The following is a 13,085-nucleotide window of genomic DNA, read 5'->3' on the forward strand; positions in this document are numbered from 1 at the left end:
AGAAAAACCAGAAAGTACCTCATTTTGATGGCTCAGAATGTAGTGCTGGTCCTGTCGGAAATGATGAAGTACAGATTTGCATTTGAAGTCTCCAATAAGAAGATAAACGAACAGCAGCCAAGGGAAGATAATCTTGTTTGGCATTTCCAAATATTGAAGAACACGAACATGCAACTCAGCAATACTGGTTGAAACCTGCCATGTTTCTCTCACACAATTAGCAAGCTCGCCGAGTGTGACCCACCTCCCATCAATGTTGATTACCCTGACGCTGCAATACCAGGGGGAAAGCATCTAAAAAACAAATGGAATGGCAAAAAATGCATGAAAAACTAAGAAAAGGTCGTTTATTACTCCTTAATCTTGAAGTTTGAATCAGTTGTGTGCTTGATAACTTCAGCGTAAACAGCCTCATCATCTTCGCTGGGGATGAGGTCCGAATATGGCGGCATCAGGTATTGTGACGGGCGGGTAACCCTAACTTTTCGAATTAGTGATCTAGGTGTGGCACTGGGCTGCATACACTCTTTGGGTTGGGGTAAGTGTGGTGTAGCAAATGTGGGGCTTTGACAATGCTCTACAAAAAAAGGATTGGTGATGATAAAAGAGGTTAAACAATCTAAAGGGTTTCAACCAAAAGTGGTAGATCAGAAGTTATCAGTCTGTTTGTGAATAATTTATCAGCAGTTTGGGCAGAAGTTATCAGCAGACATTGATATAGTATGTCACAACTTTGGCATTCTCAAACTAACAAAAATTGATTACCTCCTTGAACAACAGCTTTTCCTTTGGCTGATGGGTTGTTATGTTCAAATTCTTCCCACCACATAAGTACTTCATCATCGTCAAGTTCGACATCGTACACCCGTACACGATGGTCTTTTCATGAACATAAAAAAGGTAAGATTAGGGGCATGAGAAAAGGGATATTAATGATAAACAATCCAAAAAATGCATATACAGTAATAACACTCGTGAACTTCATGGATAAGTACCATCCAAACAACAAGGGAGGGGGTGTTGTCAATGCCTTAGTGGGAGAACTAAAAATTACGATATAATAAAAGTTATCAAGATATAACATTTAAATTTAGAAGCATAATAATAATGACATGTCAGGACACTAAAAAACAAGGGGGTGCTGCCAAAATATGTATTGGGCAAGATAACGTTGGGATACAGTGATAGTTACCAGTACAGACAAAAGGATGTTACCAGCAAAAAGTAATGAGTGAATTAACAACACAACAAAAAGGAGTGTTGTGAAAAAACCTTATTGGGTAAGATAATATGTGGTTAGAGTCAAATTTATCATGCCAAAACAATGACATTTATCATGACATCATTCTTTCATGCAAAAACAAGATGAATTATCAACACAACAAAAGGATTGTTGTGAAAACCTTGTTGGGTAAGATAATATGTGGTTAGAGTCAAAGTTATCATGCCAAAACAATTACATTTATCATGTTCAAAAAATTGTTATTGACCGTGACCAGAAGAAAATGCAGAAGATGTCATGCAAAAAACTGGTTAGCTTAGATCACCATAGAACATATGGTCCAAGACAGGGTAGTGGAGCATGTGGTCAGAGTAACGAGAGATGTTATCATCGTATAGCAAATCAAGTTACCAGGTAGTTAGAAAGTATGTTACCAGGTGGGAGAAGGGGATGTTATATTATGAAAACAACACACAGTCATGTTGTCAGGGGAGGTAAAAATAATACATTGTAATCAGTAATCACATACAGGTGGCCACACATACAGAAAATAAATACAAAAGCACAACACATAAATTATGGTGAACGAGAATCACAAATGGTTCATTTCACATAACACAAAAGCATAAAGAGTCATATTACATTCATCCACACATGCACACACACATAGGGAAAAGGAAAAAACGGACTTAAATACGGAAGAAAGCACATAAAAACAGTTAAAAAGGTCTTCGATTAAGTGCCTCCATCATTCACTCTTTGCTGTGAAGTGAAGACACAAAAAGGTCTTCACTTACTGGAGTTGGCAGGCAGCGCCCAAGCAACCGGTTCAACGTCAATGCCCTCAACATTCTCCGCGGCAGTAGAAGCAGGCGCTAGGATTGCTTCTGAATCAGCTAATGTTGTTGCTGCTGCATGTGGTACTTCTGCTGCTTGCGGTGGGCTACTGATTCTAGTACTTCTGTTGCTTGTGGTGCTCCTGCTGCTGTTTGTGGTGCAAGAGGTGATTCGGGAATACTCTAAACTGCAGCTGCCACTGGTGGAGCCACTGGTGTTGGTGGATCTTCAGGCGTCACACCAAAAATGGAGCCAAGTCCGAGAGAGCATCTTGGTGGGGTGAAATCACCATCAACTCTAACTACAACATCATCACTTACAGCTTCTGGAGTGACAACAACGTCTTCAGCTTGAACTTGATGATGCAATTGGACATTCTGGGAATCACCATCAACTTGAAGTTCAACAGTTTCATCTTGAGCATCAGAATTGACAGCTGGGACTGCAGTATCCAGGTACACTTACCATCAGAATATACTATAGTTACCATCATAAAAAAGTAAGTGTTACCACCAGAAAAGTGATATAGTTACCATCAGAACAGTGCATACCTGGAGCTGTTTTTCCTGCATCAACACTAGTTACTACAATAGCCACTCCGGCTTCAGGGGGCACGGACACTTGGGCAGCTTCGGCGACGGGTTCAGTAACATGTTGAGCTGCATCAAATGAGAGGACAAAAAAAGTTATCACAGTGAACAAACTAGCTATGTATATTTAACATCAGGGTAGTGATCATTCATGCATACCAGTGTCCGTGATAGGAGTTTCATCAGCATGAATTTCATCATTAACAGCTGCAGTGGCGAGCTCTTCAACAACGACAGTGACGGTGGCCACTGTAGCTAGTTGTTCTACAGATTCAGCAGCATCAGATGCAACTTCGGGGGCAGCTGCTGCTTCGACGGAGGCTGGCGAAGAGCCCATTACAATAGGTTGTGAAACAACAATAGAAGACGTCACCGTGGGCTGATCTTCAAGATCCACAACCTCTATCGGCTGTGAAGATGCTGCTCTTAGTCGAGGAGAAGACCTAGTCTTGGTAAACCGCACCTTTTTAGTAGCATTAATTCTACGTGACTTGCTGCAAAAAAAAGGTAAGTTGTGAGAGGCAGTGTCAAAATGAACAGACACAATTAACTATTTATAAGAAGTAGCAGGTGTGAATCCTAAAAAAAAAGTTACCATCTAAAAGAAGTGTAGATGCATAGAAACAAGGAGACAGTTACATGTTATCAGTGTAATACTACTAAAATTACCAGACAAACGGTTCAGAACTACCATGCAAAATAATAATGAAAGTTAACAACATATTTTTAACAAAAGATAATCACGACGAATAATGAACCAGCTAAAAATATACTACACGGATGTATATACTGTACAAAAGGGCAGCTAATTATAAGAAGTAGCAAGTATGAAATCTAAAGAAAAGAAACTAAAATTCTTGATATATTATGCAACACGAAATGAATAAAAAAAGACAAAAAAAAAGAAAGACCAATTGGTCCAACAGATTACCTAGATTTTGGGATACTGGATGACGCCTCAAGTGTACCAACTTGTTTGCAGGGTGCCCTGAAAAAATAAACTGAAGTAGTGAACAAAGAGGTTGGACTAGTAGTTTAGAACCAAACAAGCGAAGATGTGTATAAGACAAAAAGGTGCAAGTTATCAGAGGAGTCATACTGAAGTTATCACATACAATCAGTTGAAGCTACCATGCAGTGTTAGAACTGAAGAAATACAAGAAGCAGAAAAATACAAAAGGATATTTCACCTGCGTGGAACCTGTTTAGTACCAGTTGAGGGTGGAATGACCTCACCGGTGCCCTTGTCAGCCACACGGATCCCAAGCTCTTGTACAACCACTTTCATGACAGATAAATGAATGTCCCTTTCTGACAGCTGGGCAGGCTCAGGTGGCGGAGCAGGACGGGGTGGAGATGGTAGCTTCAACTTCTTGCGCCTCCACATGTAAGACAAATTATTGGCAAGCTGAGCACCGCATCTTTTAACAGAAGATTCAGTGGCCAAATCAAATTGTGTGTCTATCATATCATGCTGGCTGAGCACGCCATCACCTAAGCTGCTTGACACCGTGTTAGAAGTACCGGTGAGCATGATCTGGGACTCAATAACAGGTTCATCGCCCGCACGGTCAGGTATGCCTTCGACATTTCCTGCTACATTGTCACGCGCTTCAGCGTTTGCATCACCTGATTGAGTTGGGTCCACATTTCCTACTACACTATCAGGTATGCCTTCAACATTTTCTGCTACATTGTCACGCACTTCAGTGTGTGCATCACCTAAGTGAGTTGTATCCACATCTGCTGCCCCGCTGCCAGAGGCCACGTTCTCTGCCCCGCCGTGGGAAGAAGAACCATGATACAAAACCGTAAAGTCATCATCATCATCATCATCAGATTCATCCCCGTCATTTTCATCCGTATCACGGTCAATATCAGACTCATCCATATTATTCTTGCCAGGGCTCTCTGATTGATGGGTACGGCGTGCAGGAGAGGGCTTTGCCATATTCCGGGTAGCAGAAGAAATCGCCCTAAGATCCGTGTCTAGTCGATGAGACACATGTGAGCAACCTTCATCATCAAGTGAGACGAACCCTTGCACAAGATCGCCAAGCAGGCCAACCAAGCCAGATGAAAACCGACCCACGAGCTCAGAAGCCTTTGCAAGTTTCTACTCATTAATAACAAACAAAAAACAAAAAGGAACACTTTTAGTTACCAGACATTATTTTTATATGCAAACAAGAATACACAAAAACAGACAAAACAAGAGATCATAAGAAAAATAAAGAATAGACAGGTTGTCCATACTCAAGTTACCATGTGAGTGCAACAGAAAGTATCAACCAAGTACAACACAAGTTATCAGCAGTTAAAAAAATTAGATTGGTAAAACATGAGTTATCAGGTAGAACAGACACAAATTACCATGTGTATGCAACAAAAGTTACCATCATAAAACACAACATAAAAATAGCAATGAAAAATATTTCAGATGTGTAATACAAAAATACTTATCAGGTTGCATATTCATTAGCTACCATCACAAATGCATCAAAAGCAAAGAAAAGGGCTACAAATTACCAGAATACATCTAAACAAAAAAAGCATACCTCTTCACTGTAGTTTGGTGGGACATGCACACGCATGAACTTCCCAAGACCTTGTAAACCGCCAAACAAGCAGAAATCGACGCTAAACTGGGGTTTCAACTGGTGATTTATTGAGAATGAAAATGAGTAAAGAAAAGTATAAAAAACAAATGCATTTGCAGTAAGTACATGAACTGATTAGAAGGAAAAGAAAAACAAAGTTACCGGTAGTTTCCCATAAGAATTCCGTCCGCTTGGACATCCATACTAAGCAATTCAGATATCTTCTCTTTTGTCCAAACATTGATAGCAAACGCACCATCGGGCAATGAGATACCAAGACCAGTAAGATCGATAGCATCAATGTACAAAAGCTGGAAAAAAGAGTCATTGCTGTCAGAAATACATAACCAAATAGTAGGGAAGAAAAAAAAAGCAGCAGCACTTACATTGTAGAAAAGAAGACACCCCTTTGTAGGCCTCCCCTTCAATAATGCCTTATGGAGCTCATCAGCAATGAACTTGGGCCAGTTCAAGTCCTTGACTCTATTAATGTTTTGCTGAAAAAACAAGGAAGTAAATGAACAAAAAATCTACATGATATAAAGCAATACAGTTATCATATAAACATGATGCAAGTTATCAGCCACGTGACATAAGTTACCAGCATATACAAAATGGTCAAATATGGAAGTACTTACTAGCACACCATACCATATAGGGCTGATCTTGTTGGATGTAGTAGGCGCAATGACGGTATTGCCGGCAAGCATAAGCCACATCCGCTTGAACTTCTCATCATAATTGACAGAACTTGTTATGAGATCAAGGACATCAGTCATTTTTGGTGTGTGGCCAAGCTCACCAAACATCTCAATCCCTAACTCAATATCAGCTTCTATGGGCAGACTGTAAGGGACATCATCCCCACCACGGGGCACACCCATCACACGATGAACCGACTCTTCGTTAACGGGGATCCTCCCACGCCCAGGAACAACCACTCCACGAGTGTTTGACTCGTATAACCCAGCAAGCCATTCACTAAGAAAACTGAAGAGGTGGTCGCACTTGATCTCTCGAAGGCTTTTCAAGTCCATTTCATTGATAGCATTTTTCCTACCATCAGACAAATCTTTACACGCGGCCAGAAGTGAGTTAGGTGAAGCCATATTCCGAGGTGGAGGGCGCTTCGGCTTTTTTGAACGAACACCCTCATGGCCATCACCAAATCCTTTGCGCTTCCTTGGCATTGTGCCCCTGAGAAACAAAGTAATATTAAGTACTGACAATTAAGGAGTTGCAGAAGGTGAATTGGAAGACACAGCAACCAATGAGATAACGAAACAAAAAGTTTGGTAACTTGTATGAATGAGACTGATAGCCAGAACTTACCAGCCATGATAACTTTGTTAAATGTCATTAAAAATAGTTACTGAGACATCTGGGTGATTTGAAAATACAGCTAGAATAATTAAAATGGCAACAACTAAACAATTCAAGTGCTAGTTTGAAGTAATAAGACATGGCAAAAATCAAACAGTATGCTAGATATAAAACAAGTGAACCACAGAGGGATTGCAGGGTAACCGCTAACAAAATCAGTGGTAATGACAAGCAAAAGAGGACTTGGAAAAAACATTGCGCAATAAGTTGTATCTGAAGCATGTGACCTAGCATGAATTTCGTGGTAACACATAACAATTATGGTGGTAACTTTAGTGAACGAGTCCTGATAGATGTGCGCCGACCACAATTTATAGTTGCAATATGAATCTAAACAAGTCACACCTCGCGCAAATACAACATCACGGATATGCATCTGAAACACAGCAATGAGGGGATTGGCTACAGAGTTCACATCCACATTCCAAAAATTCACCAAAACTGGAAGGAACCACGCGCGGATCAAACTCATACAACCCACCCGTCGTCAAAATCGGTCTTCAACCTCCTATTTCATCACCATCTACACCTAATCCACAACTTATCCCCCCGTACGACCTAGAATGGAAACGGATTAACTCACATATGCACTCGGAACTCGGTCAAAACAAATCAACGAATCAGGTCATTGCAACATCGAAATCAACTACGACGCTCTCACCTGCGGAACCCCCGGCTTTACCCAACGACGGAAACACAACGGGGGGAGGAAATCTCACCGGAACAAGTCGCCGCCGACCGCCGTGGAAGCAACCAGCGCCCGTCCGCGTGATATCTGCCCTGAAGGAACAGAAAGTCGAGCGATTTGGAGTCGAATCGCTCGGAGGAAGAGGAAGAGGAGAAGTAATGGCGAAGTGGGAGGAGTAGGGCGGAGTGGAGCGAGAGCCGTTGCAGTTCAGGAGAAGAAGAGAGGGGATCATGGGCGAGAGAAATGCCGATTGGAGGAAGCCGCGGCGGGCGGGGCCACTTGCCAGAGGGAGAAAGAGGCGCGGGCTAACTCCCTCGCGCGAGCGACGCTGCGATGCAACGATGATATCGAGTCGGGACGATAGATGCAGATCGGACGGCTACGAGATCGTTCAGATCTGTTGTCAAATCAAGAACGTTTGGAAAATACAAAAATCGATAGATTAATAGTGTTCATATTACTGCTGGAGGCGATTGATGCTGGGCCGGCCCATTACTACTCGACGGCGCTGAACAAGAGCTCAAAATGGACGCTCCTCCAGGCAGTAACGGATAAGGACCGTACGTGCAGCCTGCTGCAGAGTGAATGGCACGGATAGCGCGGTACGTACCGGCGGGTACACTTTCTTTCTCATGGTACTAGCAAGATTGCTGGATCCGCCGCAGCACCAATCGGCTTCGGGTTTCTCAGCTGGACGCTGTCACGACTGACACCATGGGCTCCACCCACGACACGTCTGCAGCTGCACCGGGCCCGCAGGACAGGGAAAAGACGAGCAACGAGGAAAGGTGAACGCTTACAAGTGGACCAGTTGGGTGTGTGTGTGTGTGAGCTGGCATGCGTGCCGGTGAGGCGTGGTTATATGGCGTGGCCTGTATGCCGCAAGGGGATTATCAATTATTGTATCCAAACAGATCTAGAAGAGAAGCTGATCTTCTCCTTCCTTCGGCACCCTCTCCTTCCCTGATCCACCTACTACTCCTTCTCTCTTCCTCCTAGATCCTGATCGGGTACGTTACAAGTGGTATCAGAGGTCAGCCATCCTGGAAACAGCCTACCCCCGGCCGCGGTACACCACCAAACAAGCCCAGAAGACAGCGGCGATGGAGGAACAGCTTGCGGCGCTGATCCAGTCCGTCAACGAGGGGCGCGCCGCCAGCGACGCCAAGTTGGAGGCGATCCAGCAGTCTATCAAGCTGTGGCGACCGGCGGTCTCCAACCCGCAACATCAGCTAGATGAGCTTCGATCTCAGGTCGGCAAAATCGCCCTGCATCCAGCGCTCGCGGATCCAGACACGACGGCGGCGTCATCGTCCGCGGCGCGACGGGCGGCGCCTCAACCTAGCGCTGGCATCGGCCACCATGGGCCCGCTGGCCACGGCGAGATCCACGACTCCGGAGGCTCGGTACACGGGGTGGTCACCACCCTGGAACCGCCTCCGGTCACGGGTGCGTTTCATTCCCCTGTTGCTTCTACATCTAGAGAGTTGGCGTTGGGTGCTGTCGCTGAACACTCATCACCACATGGCGCACAGCACAGCCACTGGGTTCTGCCTAAATTGGATTTCCCCCAATTCGATGGGGATAATCCACAATTTTGGCGGATCAAGTGTGAGAAGTATTTCGATGTATATGGAGTCCATCCAGAATTGTGGGTTCATGTCGCCACACTGCACTTCACCAGCAACGCCGCGCGTTGGCTGCAGCTGCATGATCTGAGCACTAGATCATTTACTTGGGAAAAATTATGTGAGTCTCTTTGCAGTAAGTTCGGACGCGACCAATATCAGGCGCAGCTTCGTCAGTTTGCCGCACTCTGCCAAACTGGGTCAGTCACAGAATATATGAATCATTTTGAAGAGATGATGCACCAATTGCTTGCACACAATGCGGGATTTGATCCCCTTTACTTTACCACTAAATTCCTAGATGGCCTGCGTGCTGAAATTCGTGCTGGGGTAGTACTGCATCGACCACAAGAATTGGATACTGCCTTTTCCTTGGCTCTGTTGCAGGAGGAGATTTTGGAGGCATTGCCACATCGCGAGTACCGGCGTCTGGAGGGTGCTCCCGGGCGAGCTCCGACGCGCCCACTGCTGGCTAATGTCGTGCCACCCGCGCGCGTTCCACTGCCCGTTCCACAAGCTGCGGCGGAGGATCGTCGCGGCCTCGACGCGGCTCGCGCTGGCGACCACCGACAAGACCAAGGGTGTGGCAATGACCGAATTGCGGCGCTGCGTAACTATCGCCGTGCGCGAGGGCTTTGCTTTAAATGTGGGGAGCGCTGGGGGCAAGGCCACCAGTGCGCTGCCACGGTACAGCTGCATATTGTGGAGGAACTACTCGACCTATTGCAAGCCGATGACAGAGATCAGCAAGTGCAAGAGCAAGTGGCAGAAGAAGAGGAGCAGATTATGTCCATTTCAAAACTGGCAACGACGGGGCAGACGACTCCGCGAACAGTTCGTTTGCTGGGGCTGATTGATGACCAGGAAGTGCTAATTCTGGTTGATTCTAGAAGCTCTCACAGCTTCATCAGCGAGGCGGTAGCGGACAGATTTGCCAACAGAATCAGTAAGATGACTCCAGTTTCAGTTAAGGTGGCGGATGGTGGACTGTTGTCGTGCTCAGGTTACATCAAGCAGTGCCAATGGAGCACTTAGGGGCATGAGTTTGTCACGGACCTGCGGGTATTGTCACTCGGGTGTTACGACATGGTCATCGGCATGGACTGGCTAGAGAGTTGTGGGCCTATGCTCGTGGACTGGACAAAGAAAACATTGAAATTCCAACAGGATGGGTGCGACGTTCAGTTGCAAGGGTTGTGTCCGGACATTCAGCAGATGGCACAAATTTCAGCAGCACAGTTGGATGATCTAGAAATGACCAACTCTATCGTACACGTAGTTCTGCTCTATACAGCGGAGCAACAAAATGACCAGCCACCGATTCCAGCTCGACTGCAACAAGTTTTGGACAGGTTTCAAGCAGTGTTTGATGAGCCTTCAGAGCTTCCGAAGCAGAAACCATGGGATCATGCGATTCCCCTCATGGCAGGCACAAAGCCAGTAAACATCCGCCCATATCGATATACTCCGGAGCAGAAAGATGAAATCGAAGCCCAAGTGAAGGAAATGCTAAAAAAAGGGCTCATTACGCCAAGTGCCAGTCCCTTCGCGTCGCCTGTTCTGCTAGTCAAAAAGAAGGATCTAACCTGGCGCTTCTGTGTCGACTTCAGGCATTTGAATGCCATTACTATCAAGGCGCGCTACCCCATGCCGGTGATAGATGAGCTATTGGATGAGCTTGCCGGCTCGCGTTGGTTCTCCAAGCTAGATCTACGCGCTGGTTACCATCAGATCCGTCTCCGCCCCGAGGACGAGTACAAGACAGCCTTCAAGACTCACCAAGGGCAGTTTCAGTTCCGAGTGTTGCCCTATGGTGTGACAAGCGGACCACCTACATTCCAAGGAGTTATCAATATAGTGTTGTCCCCATTATTGCGCCACGGTGTGTTGGTGTTTATGGACGACATCCTCATTCATTCCGCCACCCTAGACGAGCACGAGATTTTGTTGACGCAAGTGCTACAATTACTCAAGGAGAATGAACTGTTTGCCAAACGATCCAAATGCACCTTCGCACAACAAAAAATCCATTATCTTGGTCATGTGATCAGCCAGCAAGGGGTGGCAACAGATGACAGTAAGGTGGAGGCCGTCAGAGATTGGCCAGTGCCAGACTCCGTCAAGAAATTGCGAGGATTCTTAGGCCTTGCGGGATATTACAGGAAGTTTGTGAGAAACTTTGGGGTTCTTAGCAAGCCATTGACAGATCTGCTACGCAAAGGAGTGGTGTTCGTGTGGACACCAACAGCTAATGAGGCATTCTGTGCCCTAAAACAAGCTCTGATTGTAGCGCCGGTGCTAGCACTACCTGATTTTGCAAAACAATTCATTGTCGAGACGGATGCGAGCGCTACAGGCATTAGCGCCGTATTGATGCAGGAGTTCCATCCCATCGCGTACCTGAGTAAGGCCTTGGCACCGAAGAACTTGGGGCTCTCCGCATACGAGAAAGAATGTTTGGCTTTATTGCTGGCAATCGACCATTGGCGTCCGTATTTGCAGCATGCAGAGTTCGTCATCCGCACTGACCAGAAAAGTTTGCTGCACCTTACCGATCAAAGGCTCAACACACCAATCCAGCAGCGTGCATTCACAAAGTTAATCGGGCTCCAGTACTCAATTCAGTACAACGCGGGGCAGTTAAACAGAGCTGCGGATGCACTATCTCGTCGTGATCATCCTGACGAGGTGTCGGCTATGGCATTGTCGGTTTGCAAACCAGTGTGGTTGGAGGCTATCAGCAGTAGCTACCACGAGGATCTATCGGCCAAGACCTTAATGACACAACTAGCCGTCGATCCCACCAGTGAGCCTGACTATCAGTTGCAAGGAGGCATTCTGCGTTTCAAAGGCAGAGTGTGGGTAGGGAGCCATGAGGAAACGCAACTCCAGATTATCCGAGCACTACACGCTAGTGCTGCTGGGGGGCACTCTGGGTTCCATGCCACCTACAACAGGGTCAAGAGACTGTTTGCTTGGAAGGGTTCTAAACAACAACTGAAGACTTTTGTCCAACAGTGCCTAGTATGCCAGCGAGCAAAAACAGAGCGCAGCTCACCAGCTGGGTTGCTACAGCCACTCCCCATTCCACAACGGCCATGGGCGGTGATATCTCTGGATTTTATCGAAGGATTACCCAAGTCCGGAGGCTACAATGCAATTTTGGTGGTGGTCGATAAGTTTTCCAAATACGCCCATTTTATCCCACTGACACACCCTTTTACAGCTCTCGACGTGGCCAAAGTGTTCATGCAGGAGATCTTTAAGTTGCATGGCCTGCCGCTGGGCATCATATCTGATACCGCATCTTCACCAGCCAAGTGTGGCAGGAATTGTTCAAACTGTGTCGCACAGAGATGAACATGAGCTCCTCGTACCACCCGCAGACGGACGGGCAAACAGAGCGGGTCAACCAGTGCTTGGAAACGTATTTGCGATGCTCGGTGCATTCATGTCCTGGGAATTGGGCCAAATGGCTGGCACTCGCCGAGTATTGGTATAACACTTGCTTCCACTCGGCTTTGGGTCGCACTCCATTTGAGGTGATATATGGACATTTGCCTAGGGAATTTGGCATCGCCTCGGTGGACAGCAGTACAGTACCTGATCTAGCTGCCTGGCTGAAAGAAAGAGAAGTGCTCATTGAACACCTACAGCAGCAACTGAAGAAGGCCCAGGATAGAATGAAGGCTCAAGCGGATCGGCATCGCACGGACAGATCATTTGAAGTAGGGGACATGGTATTGCTCAAGCTGCAGCCATTCATCCAAACGTCGGTGGCTCGCCGCCCATTTCAGAAACTTGCCTTCCGTTACTATGGTCCGTATGAGGTGCTGGCAAAGGTCGGAGCAGCGGCGTATCGCCTGAAGTTACCCGACGACAGTAGAATCCATCCGGTGGTGCATGTGTCCCTGCTCAAGCGTGCGATGGGCGCTGAGGTTCCGGTAAATGCTGATCTTCCTCCCACTAATGCAGTGTTACAGGCGGAGCAGGTGCCGAAGCGTATCCTGGACCAGAAGAAGATTTCCAAGCATGGCGTCGAGCATCAACGTGTGCTGGTGCAATGGGGGGAGCTCCCTGCGTCCTTGTCCACATGGGAGGATCTGGCTCAGCTGCGGCAGCAGTTCCCAACAACGC

General features: G+C 46.4%; 1 protein-coding gene across 1 annotated transcript in view; it reads left to right on the forward strand.

Moving 5' to 3' along the window:
* Positions 1-8,021: 8,021 nt before the first annotated feature.
* Positions 8,022-13,085, forward strand: part of LOC123122564 (cytosolic sulfotransferase 12) — a 6,769-nt gene continuing 1,705 nt past the window's right edge. The window contains exon 1 of the mRNA XM_044542770.1: positions 8,022-8,769. Coding sequence (XP_044398705.1) covers positions 8,424-8,769 — 346 coding nt within the window. The 5' untranslated portion in view covers positions 8,022-8,423. The remainder of the gene's footprint in view (positions 8,770-13,085) is intronic.

Source organism: Triticum aestivum, chromosome 5D (assembly GCF_018294505.1).
Source record: "Triticum aestivum cultivar Chinese Spring chromosome 5D, IWGSC CS RefSeq v2.1, whole genome shotgun sequence".
Lineage (NCBI taxonomy): Eukaryota > Viridiplantae > Streptophyta > Magnoliopsida > Poales > Poaceae > Triticum > Triticum aestivum.